General features: G+C 33.2%; 1 protein-coding gene and 2 long non-coding RNA genes across 8 annotated transcripts; 1 reads left to right on the top strand and 2 right to left on the bottom strand.

Annotated features, from left to right (window-relative positions):
• The first annotated feature begins 266 nt into the window (after positions 1-266).
• Positions 267-23760, top strand: LOC139784719 (very long chain fatty acid elongase 7-like). Of its 6 annotated transcripts, none has more exons than XM_071723911.1 (7): positions 267-494; positions 11891-11997; positions 12834-13024; positions 14367-14456; positions 14584-14640; positions 15979-16221; positions 23552-23760. In XM_071723911.1, exons 2-7 carry the CDS (start codon positions 11940-11942, stop codon positions 23708-23710), a joined length of 798 nt encoding a protein of 265 aa, XP_071580012.1. In that variant the 5' UTR covers positions 267-494; positions 11891-11939; the 3' UTR covers positions 23711-23760. The 6 variants fall into 6 exon arrangements, with proteins under 6 accessions (XP_071580012.1, XP_071580010.1, XP_071580014.1 ...); XM_071723909.1 differs by lacking the exon at positions 267-494 and adding an exon at positions 1009-1123; XM_071723912.1 differs by lacking the exons at positions 267-494; positions 23552-23760 and adding exons at positions 1010-1123; positions 16438-16941.
• Positions 3954-4885, bottom strand: LOC139784717 (uncharacterized). The gene is made up of 3 exons (XR_011721648.1): positions 4583-4885; positions 4328-4490; positions 3954-4239 (listed from the first exon to the last, which is right to left on the bottom strand). It is a non-coding gene; the product is annotated as an uncharacterized lncRNA (long non-coding RNA).
• LOC139784716 (uncharacterized) lies at positions 4895-5873 on the bottom strand. The gene is made up of 3 exons (XR_011721647.1): positions 5524-5873; positions 5063-5428; positions 4895-4932 (listed from the first exon to the last, which is right to left on the bottom strand). It is a non-coding gene; the product is annotated as an uncharacterized lncRNA (long non-coding RNA).
• Positions 23761-23884: the final 124 nt, after the last annotated feature.

Below are 23884 nucleotides of genomic sequence, written 5' to 3'. Positions count from 1 at the left end.
TTAAAACATTTTCCACAAAGCAGTAAAAAACTTACTTTTATATCTAAATGGATTACCTTCTTCGCATACACATCATTACCTTGTTTTTATCTTTTCTGATAATTTTAAGTTTTTTTCTTTCGCCTTAATTATTACTTTCGGTATCGGTCGATTGTGCTATCGACTTTGGTTATCATTATTTTAACAAAGTATTGTCCTTCCTCTATATAAAGATCTATTTCAAGTTGAGTTTTTCAGTTCTCGTTAGTAATTCGTAGCGAACACACTTTAACTTAAATGGTTAACTCAGCGTTGTATTATAATTCTGCTTACCAAGTGAATCGTTGCGAAAATAAAATTTAATGAAGAGGACAGTTTCTCTATACCCAGTCGGAAAAGTGACGTCGATTTAACGTTAATTTGATATTTAAGATATTGATAACCGATTAAATTGAAATAATCGACGTATACGGATTTGAAACGGATATAAAAGTTTCTTTACGTCGTCATTCAAAGTGAGTCATTTATTATAATGTTACTTAGTTTTCAGTTTAGCGCGTCAGCTATAATGTCCTACTAATGTCTATTTTTTACCAATGTAAATTGATTTTAATGTTGGTTTAACTTACCTTTTATATTTTTCTAGTTCTAAGAATTAGAAAAATTATCTTTTATCTTTTTCCAATTCTTAGAATTAGAAAAAGACAAAAGGTAAGTTAAACCAAGACTGAAGTCGTTGAGTTAAGCATTTAAGATAAAGTGTGTTTGCTACGAATTAATCTACATTGGTAAAAATAGACATAAGAGCTCATTAGCAGAGATATCAGATTCAAGCCGTGAATCGTGAGATAGACGGAGGAAACATATATTCCAAGGCTTCATTTCAATACTTAATATAATATGCTTCCCAGATACTGAAAATCTATAGTTTACATAACGTATTGACCATGAAAGTTATATAAAAGGGAACCGGATATAACATTATGCATATGATGTATACGTACTCGTACGATTTACTTAGATTTAGAATCTCTGACTCCAATAGTGAGCGTATTAACTTTTAATTGCAATTCCAACAGTTTAGCTAGAACACACGTCTTCGTAAATCTTACTGGCACGTACGTACATCAGGAACGTGTCTTAGGTAATTGTCATTATTTTCTTAGTGTGCTATTATTTCTTCTCTTACGAATGAATATCGACCATGATAAACGGGTAATTATTATTTTTTATATTTGTTACGTCCAACCCCAGGATTAGGATAAGAAAAACTGGGAAGCGAAGGAAAGGATCGCGGGTGTTACAAAAGTGCGGGGGTGATTGGGCAGGATTTCTAAGGGGAAACCTATTTGGAAATGGACATCCTGCCCGCTATTATTACAATCGAAATCAGAATTGAATTACATAATTCTTTAACTAAGTGTACGTGTGATGTATATGTGTATTTGAAACTAAATTAAGTCGCAACTAAAATTAAAATATAAAGAAATGTTCGCGGAGTGAAAACAGAGAGATAAGAATTTATGCATGGAAAATAAGGATACCGCCATTGAAATGAGGTTAAGGTTATTTAAGGTTTTAAGACGTTTGATTTTACTGATTCCATAACCAGTGTGTTCTGTCGATTCCGTCGATTTAATTGACGTTTAATAGAACATTATTGGAACATTAACGGAAGAGAATTTGATCTAAGAGATGAACCGGGGTGAAGAGGTGAACTGTCTGAAGAGGAGCTGAACTACAATAAGAGAGTGAGCCCCGTGATGTCGCGATTTATATAGGAAAGTTTAAAGGATGGAAGGGGTGGATTTTGTTGTGGGATGTGTCTGGTTTTCGTTTAGAGGATTTCTCGTTGGCGGGATGTTTCTATCCCAAGAGGTGGATTTTTGAGTTTTCGCCTATCCTGGGGAGCTAGAGATGGTTATCGATTTTTATGGCTGTTCATTGGTGAGTCTTCTCGTAAGGCCCCCCACTGTCTTACTGGGGGTGCAACCCATCGCTCCTTCCAGTGACTCATCTTGTTTTTTGATTATTACCAATTTCTCTTTTATTAGGCTCTGGGTCTCTTATTTATCTCGCGACCCTGTTTTTGTGTTAACAGACGATGCATACCTCTCAATCTTAATGGGAGGTTCAATGCAAACAGAAACTTCCGCCATGTGTATTTACAGGCACGTCTTAGGCCTTGTTTCTGTTTGTCGGAAACATTGTACGAACAATTTTAGAAAGCTCGTTCGATGCAATAAAGATCTTCATCAAACTCTGTCTGGGATTAAGGCCCCTTTGGCGCGTCGTGTCGCCGGGTTTATAGTTATGGACCAGACAAAGCTGATAAAAATCCGATCACGTATGCCCCGTCTGTCAGTAATTCATCTGGAAGGTCGCTTTTAGTCGCCTAAGCAAATAGGTAGTTTGATCATAAAAAAAGGAATGTGAAGAGATCAAAGCTCACTCGCCGATCGATAACCGTCCGTGCTCAGTTTACTTATTCTAATCTTAAGGGTTATCTTAGGCGCATAGGAATTCCCGCGAAAAAGGGAAATCGTGGAGTTCGCAGGACGTAACAATTTGTTATCTTCTTTTATATAAGAATATTGTAGTTGATGGTTGGGCAATTAAGTATTTGCGGTTACATAACTTCGCACGTTGTTTCTGGCATTTCAGTTTTTATTTTAGTGACTTTCTTTTACTGTATTCCCAGCAAACACTGTTCTGTAAATTTTAAGTAACAATTACAGAACAGATATTCGCTGTTCTGATAACCATTATGTAATTTTCAAATAACGCTTAGGTCAAAATGTCAGCAACATTATGCTATATATAATACGTAACAAATACGATATTAAATTACGTAATTATAACAGAATCTAGTAGGTACTGTTCTGTAACATTTACGAAACATTATGCTATATATAATACGTAACAAATACGATATTAAATTACGTAATTATAACAGATACTGTTCTGTAACATTTACGAAACACTTACATGAAATTTACAGAACAGATACTTGCTATTTGGTAAGCACTACGTCATTTTCAGATAACATTTATGTACAAATGTCATCAACATTATGCTGTATATAATACGTAACAGAATAATGTGATAAATACTTTAAATTTAGATGTAAAATTATCCAGCAAACACCAAGTAATATGCAACTTACATGTTATAGTTACAATTTTCTGCAAAACAATGTATTGCATTTACATGGTTAAGTAGGAAATTATAACTAACATGTAAGTGACATATTACTTGGTATGGTTACTTGCTGGATAATTTTACATCTAAATTTGAAGTATTTATCATATTATTTTGTTACGCGTATTATATATATATATATATATATATAATATTATTTATTTACAACAATAATATTATTTACAATAACATTATGATATATATATATATATATAGCATAATGTTGTTGATATTTTTACCTAAATAATATCTAAAAATGATGTTGTACTTACTATATAGAACAGCGAGTGCTTATCAGAACAGCGTGGGATGTTTGTCTCTTCATCGTACCGCAGCTTGTTTTGATCATTATAACACGACCATGTACTTTTACTGACTTTTAGTGAATATACACTAATTTTTGCAGCGTAAAATCACTAGTAGTTTACGTTTTCTACTGATAACAACTAAGATAGTTAATATACATGTTACTTGTATTTAAAAAATTTGTTTATATACAAAGATATGGAACTTATGTACATAAAATTCAATAGAAAGTATGTTTCTTGAACTCTTTATTTTGATAAATTGCTAAACAAATTACAGTTTTATAACTAATTAACTTCCATATATTAATATTAGAAATATATTAGGAATTAGAAATGTATATATTAATTCTCTTACATAAAAGAAATTACTTAACTTAAGTGACAACGTTGAGAATTCAGATCGTAATAAAAAGAAATAATGAAGATTCTATGATTTTAGAACATAAAAATCTTTAAAAACTTTAGTATTTTAAATTATTCAATATCAGAAAACATATTGATTAAAGAAAAATAATTTTGTTTATCATGTTAATCAAGAATCTTACATAGGTTGGGTAATATAAGAAAAAATATAATAAAAAAATACTATATTATAAGCTTCAAAACTTCTGAGGCATTTAAATGGCTTGCGGATTCATCTCTTCGGGATCTTTTTGTTGTCTGTTAAGCCTTTGACCACCTTGGCGAAACCATTCTTTTGTGATATCTTCAAACTCTTTGTTTGTGAATTGATGTTGAGCCAAAATTGTTGCTGAATGAATTAAATGTAAATTAAGTTTTATATTTTGTAAATATAAAAATATATTTTACTTTGTAAATATAAAAAATATATATTTTACCTTGTATTGCCATTAAAATAGAGTTTAAGCTACTGATTTTAAAATGATTACGTAATCCTTTCCAGGACGATTGTTTAGCAACTTCATTGGAAAATATAGTTCGATATATACGAATTAAATTTTCCTTAGCGGATCTTCCGCCTATGCGAGATATACACAGCATCTTTAGAAATATAACGTAACGTTAATATAATTTCTATCATTTTATTTAGATAAAAATTACATTTAAGTAACTAAATTCCTAATTAAACTTACAAATTTGTTGTACTCATCTGCATTTTGTGATAAACGGTTTTCAAAAGCTGTGATTTCATCAATACTTTTAAGCGGAAGAGATTGTTGCATATTTAATATATCCAAATCAGCAGGTGCTTCAGGCTTATGTTGATTAATTTGTTTTTCTACTTCTTTTAAACGAGCCTCCAGATCTTGTATTCGTACTGAAACAGTAGCTAGAGCCGTATATACTTTTTGGAAATGTTCTGAAAAATTATAAGTAATATTGAGTAAACAGTGAGATAATAAGATTATAAGGCAAACAATAAACACCATACCTTCCATTTTCTTGGACATTTCTATCATTAAGTTATGTAATTCCTGTATGCCTAGAAACATAAAAGAGGTATTAGAATAATCACAATAACCATTAATAAGAACTATAATTTTTAATAAAAAATGCTTTATTATAGAGATAATACAAGTAAATAGAATAAATAAACTAAAATAAACTATTACTTTTGTTCGATACTAAAGTTCCTTCAAGGATGTCAAAATCCACATTGTCAGTTGAAAAATTCAAAACATTTGAGAGTTTGTTGACTGAGACATCTTTATTTGTAAGATCTGGCTGGTTTGGTATAACTGAGACATCTTCATTTGTAAGAGCTGACTGATTTGGTATAACTGAGACATTTTTATCTGTAAGATTTGGCGGATTTGGTATAACTGATGCTAAATCAGAATCAGTATCAGACTCAGAAGCAATAGGTTTTTGCAACTGTTTTCTGCATGACGTACGTGACTTCTTCTTTATTTCATTTATATTACTATCATCGCTTGACGAATAGTTCATTGCCTTCTGTCTAGCTTGATCTAATGAATCTTGATTGGGACAAAACCGCAATTTACACAAGTTACATTATTTTTTAAAATATTTAAAAACAACTACATAAATTTTGAAGTAAAATCTAAATTACCATAATATCCATGAAATTGAATGGGATAAAATGACCACTTAGGATCATTAATAACAGGAGGAACTTGTTTTACGATAAATGTATTTATATTTTTTACTGATGGCCACCAGCATTCTGTCAAATTAGAGCGAAGCCATAAAGATGGAACCTCTGATACGATTTCCTCTTCATCATTTCCATCGCTTGAAAAAGTCACGACAGCGAAATCTTTTGCCATTATTAATAATCTGTAAAAAAGCAAAGTTTGTTAAATAATTTATCATCGTTTTTAATTCTAAATTCTTTTACCAATATTAGTACTCGCCATAAACATATTTCCTGTTGGTGCAGTAAAGGCAATACCACAGCTTCTTCGTCATATAAAGGTAATTTTGCGCATTTTGATTTAATATCAGATAATGGGACAGTAATTAGCTCATATTGTAACTCATTAATTTGTTTAATTCCAATATTTAAAGAGTCGCATGGATTGTGAAAAAATGATTTAACATTCGAATACTTTTTACCAATAACGTAAATCTGTTCACTTCTTAAATAAATTTTTGTAAGTGAAATCGTTGTACCATCTAACAAAGAACAACAGTTATCAGCAGTTTTTGTACTAAGATAGAAACCTTTGCATTGAACCGATTTTATTATCTTTTTGCCATTGACGTTTTTAAAGCACAATTTTGGATAAATCTTTTCTACATTTGTCATATTTAAATTATCCTCTTCTATACAACGATTAACTAATTGTTGTAATGGTCGACTTGAAAATCTAATTTTTGATTTAATTTTTTGCATGTAATTTTCGAACTTAAACGCGCTAAATTCATCTAATGGCCCCCATAATTTTACATAGTCGCATAGATGAACTAAATTATGCACGTTATATGATATATGTTGATGACCATATAATGTACCGTAATTTTCAACAAAATATACTAGTAAACTGTGTGCATAATCAAGCAGTTGTACGCAATATTCTTTGCTACATAAGATTCTAATTGCTACACTCAAGCTTAAAAAATGAACGTATTTATCGCGTAATAATGTCTTAAAAAAAATTACTGGTCCAGTATATAATAATAATTGCCTTAATTCAGTGGCTTTAAACCGATCGACCTCATCTAGTTTTCTTGGCTTTCTAGCAAATTCTTTAGGTAAGAATAATGACATGGATAACAAAGTAGTTGAAATAAGAGCTATCAGATTTGCAGCCATACGAACATTATGTTTACCTTTAATCCAAAACTGCAACAACCGTTTCATTATTCCTAACAGTACAAGATGCATGTAGTCTATAGGAAATTGGGTAACCATTCCAATGTTTAAATCTTCAAGAATAGAAGTCATTTTATGATGTTCTTCTTGTTGTTTTAATTTAAACGATTCATCTGATCTTAGGATTGCATTAATTTCTGGGTACGTTACTCTATTTTCTATGTAATCTCCCTCTTGAATGCAATTACCGCATCCAAAATACGCATTATGTCCCTTAATTCCTTTGATAAACGATTTTGCGGGAGCATCGCAGATAAATACGTTCACTTTTACGGTTATTTTTTTGTCATACTGTGTAATACCAGTTTGAAAAATTTCAAGACAAACATCCTTGAAATATTTCAGAAAAGTATTGCAACATTTTGGCTTTTGAAAACCATGATAGACACCGACTATAAATGGTTCGGTGTAAAAATCTGCAACTATACTAGCTAAAATAGGCCAAAATTGACTGCCAGAAGATTTTGTTAAAGGAAGACCATCTATATTACATTAATATTTATTTGCGATGGACAAGTATTTCGGCAATAATGCTTGCGAATAGATTTTTTTAAACTATTACTTAAACCTACATGATAATAGTTTCCTGGTGTCATTTCAATAATGTCTACTTGTCTGGGAGTTTGTAACAAAGTTCGAGCATCAATAGGATGATCATGGCCGTATTTTACTAGAACTTTTAATAAACTACTTATAGTAGAATGATTTACACGATTTTCAATAGCCCATAATCGGATGTCATTTACAATTTCTGTTTTATTAAAAACTCATCGTCTGAACTACTTGATGGAAGACTATCTTTATCAGTATTAATTCCTGAATGTATAGACATTAAATCATCATTGTTTTCAATAAACTTATCAGTGTTAATTCCATTGGAATTATCAAAATCAATTTTTCTTGATAAATTTTGCTGCTGAGGTAATTGTTCAATGTTACCTGGTCTATTTGATCCACTTACAATGTCATTTTGAACTTCTGAACTATTTGAGTCAACAGTCATTTGGGAAACATTATAGAGTTCCTTTACAAAAATTCGTCTCCGCTGTCTTGGCGTTAAACAAGTAATGTCTAATCTTAATTTTGATTTAGACATAATATAATTTTATGAAATAACACGAAGAAATGGAAAGCTAGATTGCGATTATATGCACGAAGATTTGGGTTTGCGTTTAGGCTTATGTTATGGTTATATTCTCCTTTTCCGCTGAATATGTATTTAGGAAAGCTGGAATATATATTTATTATCTGGAGAATAAAAGATATTTTGATAAATAAAAGAGGTTCTTAAAGGAAAGATCTGCAGTTATGTGAAATACAAACTAATCCAAAAATTAAATTATTTACATTAATCTTATATTAAGACTAGCTGGTTACCCGAGCTTCGCCCCGGAGAACATATGTAATAAGACACGCAAATAGTCTCTCTCTCTCTCTCTCTCTCTCTCTCTCTCTCTCTCTCTCTCTCTCTCTCTCTCTCTCTCTCTCTCTCTCCTCTCTCTCTCTCTCTCTCTCTCTCTCCTCTCTCTCTCTCTCCTCCTCCCCCTCTCTCTCTCCCCCCTCCCTCTCTCTCTCCCCCCCTCTCTCTCTCTCTCTCCCCCTCTCTCTCTCTCTCTCTCTCCCTCCCTCCCTCTCCCCCTCTCTCCCTCCCCGTAAAATTCTATCCCTACTTCATATACAATTTTTTAAGATTCGGTCAATTAATTCCCGAAAAATTGAAAAAATTTCGGTACCGGCTTCCAAAAAGATCGGTAACGAAAAATTATACACTTTATAGCACTCCCCGGAAAATTCTACCCCTGTTTGATCTATAATTCTTTGAGATTTGGTTAATTATTTCCCGAAAAATTAGAAAAATTAAAAAAATCGATTTCCAAAAAATCGGTAACAAAAAACTACACACTCTATAGCACTCCCCGGAAAATTCTACCCCTATTTTATATACTTGTGGTAAAAATTCGGTCCAATAGTTTTTAAGTTAAAAACGCACAAACATACACCACCCGTAAGAATTAAAAAAATTAAAAAAATCAGTTTCCAGAAAATCGGTAACGAAAAACTACACACTCTATAGCACTTACCGGAAAATTCTACTCCTATTTTACATACTTGTGGTAAAAATTCGGTTCAATAGTTACGTGATACGTTCAAACATACATTTCGAGTGATGTATGTTTGAACGTTTTTAACTTAAAAACTATTGGACCGAATTTTTACCACAAGTATATGAAATAGGGGTAGAATTTTCCGGGGAGTGCTATAGGGTGTATAGTTTTTCGTTATCTATTTTCTGGAAACCGATTTTTTTAATTCTTTATTTTTTAAATATTAAAAAATTAAAGAAATCGGTTTCCAGAAAATAGATAACGAAAAACTACACACCCTATAGCACTCCCCGGAAAATTCTACCCCTATTTCATATACTTGTGGGAAAAATTCGGTGCAATAGTTTTTAAGTTATTAACGTTCAAACATACACCACCCGTAAGGATTTTATATATTAGTATAGATTTACCATTACAATTACTATATAGAAAAAAGATAATAAACCGGTATGTAATAAATATTCAATTTAATGCAAAATTAAATATTGTAATCTGAAGAAAACTACAGAAAAAAAACTGTAATTATTAGGAGACAATAAAATGCGATGTAAATTTGCACTCGAAATGTCTAAGCTTCTAATGATTCAGAAAAGCGGTGCGAATAAGTTTTTTGTTTTTTCTCATTATCATAATTGCCTAACAGATGTTGTAAAAAGACATGAGAAACATAGGCCGCTTTCCGATATTCACTGCCAGTACCGAAAATTTATAGTGTGCGTAACATAAACTATAGATTTTTATTATTGGCAGTGAATATCGGAACGCAGCCATGGTATTGCATAAAATAAATTAAACTCACTGCCAAATATAGAAACAATGTAGTGTAAAACGAGTACGTCGCCAGTACGTCGTGGGGTGTGTCCTTTATGTTCACATTCACTGCATAGAAACAAGACAAATTTAACTTCACAATTGATTTTTTACCGCAAAATAACTTTTCACTTATAGCGTTTTTGATTTGTTGACTCGACCCGACTCGGATCAGATCAAAAGTTTGGTTTAAAACTCGATGACTTTAAACTATCAAGGCAGAAAGCGTTTCTTAACCTCCATGAAAGAAATTCTTAGCATTATCGCAGCATATATTTCATTATCATTTTTCCGAACTTTTGAACCCAAGTCGGAGCGAGTCAACAAGTCGGAAACACTATTAATTAATTAATGCAGTTTTAACCTCATACTTACCAAGATTTTTACACTATCTATACACTATTGTGTCGAAAAATCACGGGCGCGCGAAAAAGCGTGGGCGATTATCGTTTCCGTGGATTCCGCCATATTAAAAGCTGAAGCCAGAGCTGCGGTCCGATTCACACTCACAGCGCTGTAAGCATCATTCTGTCTTTGTTGCACATCGAATATCAACCGAAGATAGAGCAATGCTTTCAGCGCTGTGAGCATGAATCGGACCGCAGAATTGGTGATCGGTACCACGGTTTTACATATTTTGATTGCGCGCTTGCGCATACTTAAGCCAATTAACGGAATTAATTATCCAGTAAAGTATAAGGGCGTATTCATATGAACTTATATAACCACATAAAGCACAGAAAAATTTATCGCGCATCTTGTATAAAAAAAATATGAACAATATGGGCCGATATCACAGTCTCCGATTAACGTGATCCTTCGATTAAACTCACTCTTCGTCTCTTTCTAGGGGGACAGTTAGAAAGAGATGCAGAGTGAATTTAGGAGGATCACGTTAATCGGAGACTGTGATAGCGGCCCTATGCCCAGCAAACACTAAGTAACATGCTACATCATACATGCAATTAAGTTATAATTTCTTACTCAACAATATAAATGCAATACATATGTGTAATAATATGTGCAATAAATATTATAACAAATATATGTATAATTTCTATGATTGCATCATCGCGGAATTAAAATGTTTTGTCCCTTATAAGTAATAATTATGATATTTATAATTAATAACATATATACTAGAACTCTTTATTATATGCATATTATTATATATATTATTTATACATATACATAATTGAGGCTATTGATAGAAAAAGAGCACATAAGCCTAATGTACCCTTTTTCTATCAATAACTTTAATTACATTTTTTGAGTCCAGTTTCTTTTATAGAGTACTTAATGACGTTAATGGAATTATACAAATATTATTAAAAGAATATTTTAATATTTAAAAAATGTTTAAAAATGTCCCAGATACGTTTTTGCAATAACATATATTACATGCATATGTCATATTTTCAAAATGTTCGAGAACGTCAACAAAGTTTATATATTTATTTTGTCTTTAAAGTGACATCGAAGTTTCGTTATTATAGTTATATAACGGTTACAAAGTTTTTACAGAACGTACATTGACGTCGACAAAATCATGTTAAAATATTACATGTTTAACATGACGTGACAATTATGTCATTAGAGTTATGTAACATTTATGCAGATTTTAGAGTATGCACATTGACATCGACAAAATCATGTTAATGTTACATGTTTAACATGACGTGGCAGTTATGTCGTTAGAGTTATGTAACATTTATGCAGATTTTAGAGTATGCACATTTACATTTGCCAAATTACATAAATGTTACATAACAAAATAACGTCAAAATTTCATAACTATCCTATATAGCAATTACAGATTTATTACATCAATGACATAACTGATACGTCATAGTTCGGTTATGCTGATTTGTAACATATACATATAGTATATTATGTAATTGTTACGAAAACGATCCTTGTCTGTTTACTGGGTTGTTTATTTATTTTGTTTTTATTTATTAGAATTTTATCAAGTATTAATTTTAACTTTATAATTTATATTATTTGTTACACATTATAATAGGTATATTATAAAATAGTAAAACAGCACGATTTTTTTATTGAATGTGCATCAAGATTTTTCAAAAGCAAAGCGAATATACATTTATGATAAATTTACATCGATTACTTGTTTTTTACAACAATATAATTTGTTTAATGTGATAAACAAAATTTATATATTTCAGATTTTCTGGTAAATAAATCAAAGACCATTTCTTATGAAACATCATCAACATGGCTAGTCTCATACAATTTATTAGCAACTATAATGAAGTCTTAAGAAATGTTCGAGGTAAGTTCTTTTTAACAAAATGGCACAAAATCTACCATAAGAGTATTGTTCTATTTATAAAGAATTTTTTTTCTTTATAAATAAACTCAGAAATTTATTACAAAATGAAATTTACAAAATTATGTACTTAAAATGAATTTTTTGTTTATATGTAACAAAAATACAATACGCTGTTTATAGATTTATACAGTCGTATATATGTATTAACAATATCTAATTTAATGTATTTATTCAACGCGGCAAAATTTTTCTGTCATATTTAAGAAGAATAATTCTTACAATCACATAATTAATCGTACAACTCAACTGCTTTGTTTTATGCTAAATAAAGAAAGAATCAATAAGTATTCTTGTGAATGCAAATATACCTGATATCACCAATCATATACGCACGTGAAACTTGACAGAGGTAACTTGTTATCTAATATTTTGTTATGTTAAGAGATTCGTCATCGTTAGAATGATTTTTATAAACGACATCTCTCGTTACATATACTTGCATAAATTATCGTGGAAATTAATAAACATAAATATACGCATGTTCCAAGTACACACATATCATGTAAAAGGATTTAGGAATAATCTTTATGTTTCATATAATAATAGGTTATTCATAATGCTAACAGATATTATCATGTGATAACTATTCTGCTTAATATTTCACAGATGAATTTTAAATGCTATTTTCACGCATATTCTAATAATATTTACGCAATTATTACTTTATATTTTATCATATAGATTATACGTAAATGTGTATAGATAAGAATAACACATTTTACTTTTAAAAAATTTGCCAAAAATAAATAAATTATATTTTTTTTTCTCTGTGACAGATCCAGTGGTAGATACTTGGCCTCTAATGGAATCTCCGGGTCCTATGTTATATATCGTCGGCGCATATTTAATATTTGTTTTAAAAGCTGGACCAAAAATGATGGAAAAACGGCCGGCCTTTCAGCTGAATACCGTTATGATCTTATATAACGCATTTCAAGTACTCTTCAGTATTTGGTTGACAAATTTGGTAAGTTTAATTTTTTTTAGTACATTTATTCCATGAGTGTTTTTGATATTAAGAATAAAAAAACGTAATCACGACATATAAATACTCCGTTCTACATTTTCTCATATTATATGTTCAGAAAAATGCCATATAAACCATTAAAAATATCACAAGAGGATATTTCAGATAAATACTTATTAATTATACGTTTAAATAGCTTGAGAATTATAATTTATATATTTAATATTATTTAAACTTGAAATGTTAATTCCGATAAAAATTATTTAATTTTAATTAAATTTTTTTTAACCAACATATAAGTAGGTATTCAAAATTAAATAAGATTAATAGGGGAGAGTTGGCAATTACCGAACCCCTAAGAACCGAAGCGTATATCTAAGCACAGAAATGCTTCAAAAAAACAAACTGTGCAGTTTTAGATAGGTCATTTATTTGGCTATTCATATATCATACCAATAATGTTGAAAGTTAAACACAAACTAAAATATTAATAATTTTTCAAAAAGTGAGAAAACGCGGTATTATCAAACTGTCTGATAATATCGTGACCAGGTCTGATAAAATCGTGCCCAGTTTAATAAAGCCGTACCTATAAAAATTACTCTGGCTTCAGTTAGTGACATGAAGTAGAACACAATAACAAAATGTTTTTTTATATTTATGCATTAATATCGTCTAGTAGGTACCTACATATAAAAATAAGTGAATGCGTTAACAAATAACAATCATTATAAATTCAAATCAAAACTTAAGCAACGATCTTTTCTGTAAGCACCTTACATTGTAAACTAAACAGTCTTGGTAACTCTTAACACACAGTTATCGTTATACCTATGAGTATTATACCTTGGGCGCGAAATTATCAAACTCAATCATTTCACTTTACAACCTTAAAATATATAGGAAAGAAACGCGTGTTTCTAAAATGACTTTGCAACCTAATTTTATAGTGTTTTAGCCTATCAAATCCGTCAAATTTATTTCTCTAATGTAAATATTATATTACTCACCTCTTATCGAAACTACCAGCAAAATTGCAACGAGCAAGCAGAGAAGCTTCCAGAGCGCACTGTGTTTACATGGACGGCCGGAACGCATTGACGGCGCATGCGGGTGGGGTATTTCGTGTTACTCTATGATATTAACATCATTGTAGGCGCGTAATACAAATAGTTATTGAGATAAACAATGGCGCGGAATTGTCAACCGCGCGGTAATTGCCAACTCTCCCCTACATGCAAGAATATAACAAGAAATTTGACTAAACTATTACATTAACACATATTTTGAGACATACAATAATCAATATAAAACATCAATATAAAACATTTGTCGATTTTAGACATTGAACGTCGATATTAAATATTTGTTCTCCGCTCATGGATGTGATACTCAAGATTATATATCACCTCCAGAAAACGTACGAATAGCGGTAAGCATTTCTTTCGCAATTGTTAACAATATTGAATTTAATTTAAATAATTTTAACAATTTTTAATAAATAGGAAATATATTTCTCCACTATGTTACTTATGTATATGTATATATCGTTCATACAGATGTCACGAGGTGCTTGGTGGTATTTTTTCGCAAAAATTATCGAACTTCTGGACACTGTAAGAAAATTTATAATGACAAATATAATTAATTAGTTAAAAATTAAAGTGTTTAAGTTAACTAGTTTATAAAAAATTCAATACAAAGAATATATCATGCTTTTATCATCGACTTGTAAAAGTGGTACCATTGTTCCGACAGTTAACTAGCGAAAATTATTGCAAACAAACATCTTGAAACATGAACAGAACGTTTTGCTAACTCGGTCATCGGAAAAATATTCGTAGATTGTTTGCATTATTTCTAATAAATTGAAAAAAATGTTTAATGTTCTCTCCTTTAAACAGAATATCAAAGTATGTTATAAAAAAACATAAGAAGTATATTCAATATCTTTTTAAAATAATAAAAATCTTTAATAATATATAAAATTAAAATTAATAAATAGTCTTTAGTCAGTTACCCAATAAAAGCTATTGCAACGAAACATTTTGAAATGTAAATAAAGCGTTTTGCTAACTCGGTCATCGCATTACCTTTAGCAAATTGAACAATCTTTTTTAAATTCTATCTTTTTCGGACATAATATTAGAATATATTATAAAGCGTAAAAAATATTGAATAGTTGACACAATACTATATTGTACAACTAGTGAGAAAAGTGGTCGATTCCGAATGAGTGCGACCATCACACTCATTTGGGCTCGACCACTCTTCCCACGAGTTGTTCATACTATTTTTCCTAACAAGAGCGTGAAATAGGCCGCTTTTCGCGTTTGTTTTGAGTAAGTAAATAAAGCCATTTCTTAGGCCGGTATTCATAGTCGGATCTTATATTTAAGACCGTCTTAAGTATGATCTTAAGATATTATGAACCAATCACAGAGCCGTATTAGCATCTTAAGACATTACTTAAGACAGTCTTGAAATAAGATCCGACTATGAATACGGGCCTTAATGTTTACAATTTCATTTCTCCACTAGTTAAGAAATGGCTCCATTTCTCAACGCTTACGTCATCGATTGCGAAATGGATCGTTTTGCTCACTCAAAACAAGTGCGAAAAGCGGCCCGTTTCACGCTCGCGTTAGGAAAAAGCATTTTCGATGTAGAAGTAATACATGAATTTATCATAAACGATATAATTAGTGAAAATTTTATAACTCACATACGTCCTTTTAAATTTACTTTTTTTTATTATTAATTATTACATTTATCAGTTTTATAGACATTGATATCTCTTCAAAATAAAAATCATTAATAACATTACAAATTAAGATATCAATTAGATATTTTAAATATAAGAAAACGTTTAAATAAAATTAAGCAAAGAATTTTATTTAAAAAATATATAAATGTAAGAAGAAATTTAATATTCAAATGTTTTGCTTTTTAAGGTATTTTTCGTTTTGAGAAAGAAGCAAAATCAGATTACTTTTCTTCACGTTTACCACCATACTATCACGGCCGTCATCTCGTGGTGCTATTTGAAATTCCTGCCTGGTGAACAAGGTGTTATCATAGCTTTCTTGAATTCTTTGGTCCATGTTATTATGTACAGTTATTATTTCATCGCGGCTTATGGCCCTAAGTACAAAAAGTATCTCTGGTGGAAGAAATATATGACTTGGATTCAACTGGTAATTAACTTTTACATAATTAACTGTCAAAGTTTTATTACAGATTTTTAAATATTTTATTACCATCAATTTTTGCCCATCTACTAATACAACCAATTAAAGATTTGTATCTTTACAGATTTATATTTTTGTAAATTATAAATTATACTTATAATATTTTTATATTATATTCTATCATATTTGTTAGAATCGATAAGGTAGATTTTGGTTCGACAGCGCCTTCTGTCGCGGAATATTGTGATTAACTGGAACACGCCCGCAGACGCGCGCGGGAAGCAATGTAACGAGTAACGCCGAGAGACCATTGTAAGACGTTCGCAATAAATAAAGGAAAAATAGTACGTCGAGTAATTTTATCCGACCAAATCAACAGCCGACTGAGTATACGTCACAACATTTGGCGACCGGTGACAGGACATTACCCAGTGAACACATTTTATAACGGCAATATAACATGGAAGTTACATGTAATATCACAATGTTATTCTTGTGATATATAAGGGCTACATAACATGGAAGTAACATGCAATTTAACATTTGTTATATGCAGGTAATATAACTGTTATACATCTTTTTGGCGTTACAGTTATGTAACAAAAATTGTGTAATTGTTACGTAACACGCTTGTATTAATGTTAGTATAACTAGTAATATTCTGGTAATATTAATGGGGTGTAACGAAATAACATATACAATATAAGACAGCTGTTGATTTGCTTACTGCTCACGTTTTTCTATGTGCCCGGGCTCTTAAACCCTGCATCGTTTTATTTTGCTAGAGCTAATAATAGTCTGCGCTCATAAATTTTCAATTGTTTTAAATATATATATTTTGTTTAAAAGGTTTAATATTGTGCAGAGGTCTTTTAGTTCGCCTTAAGGCAAAAATTATAATTTACAAAATATATAATTTATAATTAATAATTATTAATAATTTACAAGATGTTTATAATTTATATGATCAATTTATATAATCCGGGTATCCATCCGTATCGGTAAATAACGTAATCATCATGATGCATATTAAATAGATATAATGTCAATATTAAAAATTTGTGCAGCTATATACTCTTTTTAAACTAAATTTGTTTCTTAAGATGATTTTTGAAAAATTATATATTTGCGCTGGTGTGACATATGTAGACTATATAATAACACTTACATCAAATTAAGAAGTAGTCTACCACGTAAGGCAGTTGGCTCACGATCCAGAGGTCCCGAGTTCGAATCCCCCAAGGTAAGTGTGTTTTTCAAATACGAGAAAATATTTATAATCATAGACTGCATCTTAAGAAACAAATTTAGTTATAAAATGGTAATAAAATTTTGAAAAAAATAATTTTTTTACGGTCATTACCTTATTATAACTGTTACGTAATAGTTAAATAACACGTTATGTAACATGTTATATTGCTGAGTCGGAAATTGTAACTTACACGTAAGTTACATGTAACATTCTGGTTTATATAACCTGTTATATTCGGTTACATTGTCGTTACATTACTGCTATATTACTGTGTTCACTGGGTAGTATTTGTGACGTATCTGTAAAGGAAATAATCGGCGACACGATGGATAAAATTAAGAAGTCTCGTTCCATAAAGCGAGCCAACTCGAAGAAGTCAATCAGAAGATCTTTGAGGTTATGATCGCCAGCGATGCCGACGAAGAAGACCTATTGCGTGAGACTGAAACAGCCGATGAGTATCGGATGAAATATCAGCAGGCAAAGGTTGCGGTGAGTAATGTCATTGAGCCTGCTCAAGCGGCGGCCTTTACTCAAGATACGGGGCAGTTTGCTAGAGACAATGCGCGTACATATAAATTGCCAAAGATACAATTGCCAAAATTTAGCGGAGATCTTAAAGAATGGTTGCAATTTTGGAGCTTGTTTAAGCACATCCACGAAGATCCGAATATTACAAAAGAAGACAAGTTCCAGTACCTGATACAGGCGATGGTGAAGGATTCCAGAGCGAGCGTACTAGTCAATAGCTTTCCACCGACGGCGACGAATTACGATAAGGTTATTGCCAGCTTGAAATCACGCTTCGGCAGAGAGGATTTACTTGTCGAGGTGTACGTTCGAGAAATGCTCAAGTTAGTATTAAATCAGACAATGAAAACAAGTAGTCGCGCTCCTTTATCCGGTATTTATGATAATCTTGAGACACAATTACGAGCCTTAGAATCGCTGGGAGTGACAACCGACATGTGTGCTGCGATGTTATATCCTTTAGTGGAATCGTCACTGCCTGAAGATCTTTTGCGTGTATGACAGAGAAATCCGAAAGCAATCAATTCTACCACCTCGAAGCAACGCCTAGATGAACTAATGACTTTTCTTCATGCGGAAGTAATGGGCGAAGAAAGGATCGCTATGGCAATAAGTGGTTTTGGCATAAATGATGATCCAGCAAACAAGCAGGATAAATCGAAGAAAAAAATTAAGAACGAGCCGAAAGAAATCGCTACTGCTGCAGGGCTTCTCTCAACTAAAGAAGATAAGTCACCCTCTTGCATATTTTGTGGGCAAGGTCACGAGAGTGCTTCATGCGGACAAGCTAGAAAGATGTCATACGAAGATAGATACAAAGTTGTTAAAACAAAGAATGCTTGTTTCTACTGTACAAAGACGGGTCACAGCTTCAAATATTGTCGATATAAAGGCAAATGTGAATGGTGCGGTAAGAGACACGTGCTACTTATGTGTCGCAACACGACATCGAGTCCATCTGAGAAAGACAGTCAAACACAGGAACTTGCCAAGAATCAAGAACAGTCTACGCTCGCTAATATTTCTCTCACAAGTGAAGTATTTTTGCAGACTCTCTGTGTAAAATTATTTAGTCAAGGCAAAGAACGAGTGGTCAGAGCAGTTTTTGATACGGGATCGCACAGATCATACATTCTGGACCATTATGCTGAGGAACTGGGTTTTGAAGTCGTAGGCGAGCAGCAGATCGTGCATATGTTATTTGGAGGTTCGAAGTCTAATCCATTACTACACAAAGCGTACCGAGTTAGCATGCGGAGCATATATGGATCATATTCTTGCAACTTTATAGCTTTAAACCAGAAGACGATTTGTGAGAAAGTCCCTTCTATAAGTAGAGGACCTTGGCTGCAAGAGTTACAGCAAATAGGAATACAGCTCACAGACGTTGACAAAAAAGGCGAGCCGATAGCTGTATTAATTGGCGCTGATATTGCAGGAAAATTGCTGACCGGTAAACGAAAGGAGCTTAAGTGTGGAGCCGTAGCGCTAGAGACATTACTTGGATGGACATTAATTGGAAAAGTAGATGCTCCACCGAAACAGAAAGAAGACACGACGCTCATGGTCGTATCCATGTTCACTCGTGAAGAGAACATTACAGATTTGTGGAAGCTAGATACGTTGGGTATCACGGATCCTATTTTAAAGAAGACAGAAGATATTCATCAAGCAGACGTCAGAGAAACTTTTCGGCAGACCATCAAGATAAATACGAACGGTCGATACGAAGTATTGCTTCCTTGGAAGGAAGACCACTTACCCTTGGCGGACAACAAGAGTTCGGCGATAAAACGACTTGAGTCTACGACCAGAAGACTTAGGACTCAAGATCTGTATGATGCATATCAGCAAGTGTTCGAAGATTGGTTATCGGAAGGCATCATCGAAAAGGTACCGGATGAAGAAGTAAAGAATATGGCTTACTATTTACCTCACAGGAGTGTTATCAAAGAAAACAGCACTACGAAGATTAGGCCAGTGTTTGACGCATCCGCTACAGGGGAGAACTCACCGTCACTCAATCATTGTCTTGAAACGGGCCCTAATTTAATTGAACAAATTCCGAGAATTCTACTCCGTTTTAGACGACGCAAGATAGGAATAACTGCAGATATACGAAAGGCTTTCCTGCAAATAAGCATTTCATCCGAAGATAGAGATGTATTACGTTTCCTTTGGTGGAGGAAATCTCATCCGGAAGAAATGGAAGTATACAGGCATCGTCGAGTGGTTTTTGGAGTTTCCAGTAGCCCTTTTCTATTAGGAGCAACTATCGAATATCATTTAAAGAAGGCATTGCATCGAGCTAAAACAGAAAAGGAGAAAGAAATTATTCGACACTTGATGAAGTCCTTTTACGTGGATAACTGCGTAACCAGTGTTGATTCGAAGAGCGAAGCCACGGAATTCGAAGTTGTCGCGAGACGAGTTATGGATGAAGGCAAATTTGATCTGAGAGGATGGGAGTACACAGGTGAAGAAGATAAATCAACTTCGATACTCGGTTTACTTTGGGATAAAGAGCAGGATACTTTGAGATTAACACCTGCATTAGAATTACGCACTACGTTACCGGTTACAAAAAGAAGTATACTGTCCGCAGCTCAACGAATATTCGATCCCATTGGCGTGTCTTCCCCGATCTCCTTAAAACCTAAATTATTGTTGCAGAAACTCTGGTCGTGCAAAATCAGTTGGGACGATGAAGTACCGGAAGATGTAAAAACTGATTTCAATAATTGGTTACAGCAGCTTCACTGGCTAAAGGAGTTATGTATTCCAAGATGTGCCTTTCTTCAAGAGGAAAATCTGTCTTTCCATGTGTTCGTGGATGCCAGCAAGGAAGCATACGCAGCTGCCGTATTTGCAAGGACAGAAACTCCGGAGGGCGTGTATGTACAACTTATTCTAGCAAAATCCAGGATAACACCTATAGAGAGAATCACGACACCTCGTTCGGAATTGCTTGCTGCGACTATAGGAGCACGATCATGGCGTTCGATAAGTGAAGCAGAAGATTTTGAAGAAGCAGAGGTTTTCTTTTGGTCTGATTCTCGTACAACTTTAGCGTGGATACAAAGAGACAGACAATGGAACACGTTTGTAGGAAACCGAGTAAAAGAAATACGCTCATTATCTGATCCGAACCAATGGCATCATGTACCCGGATCTTTAAACCCCGCTGATCTACCCTCAAGAGGATGTGGAGCCAAGCACCTAGTGGAGTCACGATGGTGGGAAGGCCCAGCATGGCTGAAGCTTTCTAGGGATCAGTGGCCCTCGTCTGATGTTATTGAGAATGAAGCGGAAATTAATAGCGAGATCAAGAAATCAGCACGCCAAGATAAAAAGTCTTCATCAGATGACACCTTAGCAGTCGGAACGTACATATCCATTCCACAAGAAGAAATAGGATGGTATATGAAAGGACAATCCAGATACATAAGGATAATCAGAACTATGGCTTGGATTCGTCGTTTTGCCACTAATTGTCGAGCTCAGCAAACTGCTAGATTTTCAGGAGAATTGACTACGAAGGAATTCATTGAAGCGGAACTTGTAGTCTTAAAGTTAACACAAGGAGAATCTTTTAACAAGGTAAATGAGCCACGACTCAGTACTTTAGATACATATACAGACGAAAACGGATTCCTACGTTTAAAGTCACCTGTAACTAATCGCGATGACGAATACAACTTCCGACATCCTATTGTATTGGATCCAAGACACCCTTTAGTAAAAAAGTTAATAGAGTATAGGCATCGACAACTGAATCATGCGGGAACTCAGACTGTAATGAATGATTTGCGAGAGAGATTCTGGATTCTCACCTGCAGAGCAGCGGTACGTTCAGTGATAAACAATTGTTGGACGTGCAAACGATATAAAGTCAAGAAGGCCGATGCTATTCCCGGTAACCTGCCATATGAACGGGTTAAGGATGCTAATGTCTTCGAAGTCTCTGGTATCGATTATATTGGACCTTTATTTCTTAAGAAGACACAAAAGGCGTGGATTTGTTTATTCACCTGCGCCGTTTATAGAGTAATCCATTTAGAGCTTACGACGTCCCTCTCCACGGAAGCCTTTTTGCAAGTTTTGCGCAGATTTATTGCACGTCGAGGAAAACCTTCCATAATTTATTCGGATAACGGGACTAATTTTGTGGGAGCGCGCAATCTACTTCAGAAGATCGATTGGAAAGAGATTGAACGATACAGCACAAGTCAAAAAATAGTTTGGCGTCTCAACCCTCCTACAGCAGCCTGGTGGGGAGGATGGTGGGAGCGTCTGGTCAGAATAGTCAAGGACTTGTTAAAGCGGACACTGAAGAAAGCTTGCCTATCTTACGAGGAGATGAATACCATTTTATGTGACATCGAGGCTGTCATCAACTCGCGACCGCTGACTTATCTAGCAGAGGATCCAACACAACTACAACCGTTGACGCCAATGATGTTTCTGCGAGAAATTTCCCAGAGCGATGTACCAGATCTGGACAAGATAGATATTAATCTGAGCAAACGGATGCGGTACTGTCAGAGTTTACGTGATGAGTTACGTAAGCGTTTCCGTTCTGAATACTTGGGACAGTTGGCACGACAAACAACCAAAGGGAGTAATGCACCCATAAAAGTCGGAGATATCGTTCTGGTGGCCCAGGATAACCGTAAGCGATTAGATTGGCCACTAGCCCTAATAATTAAAGTTTTTCCAGGAAAGGACGGTATTGTGCGGGTGGCTAAGGTAAAGACGGCCACCGGAGAACTCGTTCGTCCCATTCAGAGGTTGTATCCACTGGAAATGTCAGAGACTAGTCAGGAAACATCAGGACCGAGCATGGACGTAGTAGATCAATCTAAGACGGACGATGAGGAGTCTGCCCCGCAAGATGTTTCTAATGTTATTCGTACTAGAAGTGGGCGATATGTAAAAATGCCGGACAGACTCGGATATTAGTTTTCCCTCTTTTTATTATTTGAAATCGCAATTTTTTAGTTATTAAGCCATGTCGTTTATTTCGTATTACTTTTAAGTTTTCAAAAGGATCCTTCCACCCCTTTTTTGCAACTTAAGGTGGGAGGAATGTTAGGATCGATAAGGTAGATTTTGGTTCGATAGCGCCTTCTGTCGCGGAATATTGTGATTAACTGGAACACGCCCGCAGACGCGCGCGGGAAGCAATGTAACGAGTAACGCCGAGAGACCATTGTAAGACGTTCGCAATAAATAAAGGAAAAATAGTACGTCGAGTAATTTTATCCGACCAAATCAACAGCCGACTGAGTATACGTCACAACAATATTTTTGGCGTAATAGACATATGAAATGATATAACATTTCATTATACATATAAATGTCTGTTTCATCTTTCTTAGTTCTTTTCTATTAATATCGTTAACAGCACTTATTTAATTTGTTTAATATATTTTTTTATATTTGTTTAATATATTGTTTAATATATTTTTATTTTAATTATTTGTTTAATTAAATAAACAGATTGCGAAAATGTTATACAAATTTAATACTTAAAATTCTTTTAAATTTCAGGTGCAGTTTGCTTTAATGTTAGTCTACCTAGTACTAACATTAATCTTGGATTGTCGAACACCAAAAGCTCTGACTTATTTCTTCACAATAGTCGTAATAATCTTCATGTACCTATTTAACGACTTTTATCGTCAAGCGTATAAAAAGAAAATAACTTAATTATAAATGTTACATGTTGCAAATAATCAGTAAATACAAAAAAAAAATAATTTAAGTCTATTTATAAATTTTATTACAAATAAGGGAATAATATTGTTATGGAAACATGAAACAAAGTGGCTACAGTCTACAAAGCATGCAGTAATGTTCAAATTGTGTCATTGATTTTTTAAC

Source organism: Temnothorax nylanderi, unplaced genomic scaffold (assembly GCF_030848795.1).
Source record: "Temnothorax nylanderi isolate EJ_2023f unplaced genomic scaffold, tnyl_v1.0 TNYL_tig0665_pilon, whole genome shotgun sequence".
In the NCBI taxonomy this organism is placed as follows: Eukaryota; Metazoa; Arthropoda; class Insecta; order Hymenoptera; family Formicidae; genus Temnothorax; species Temnothorax nylanderi.
This window is presented reverse-complemented; position numbering and strand designations above follow the sequence as displayed.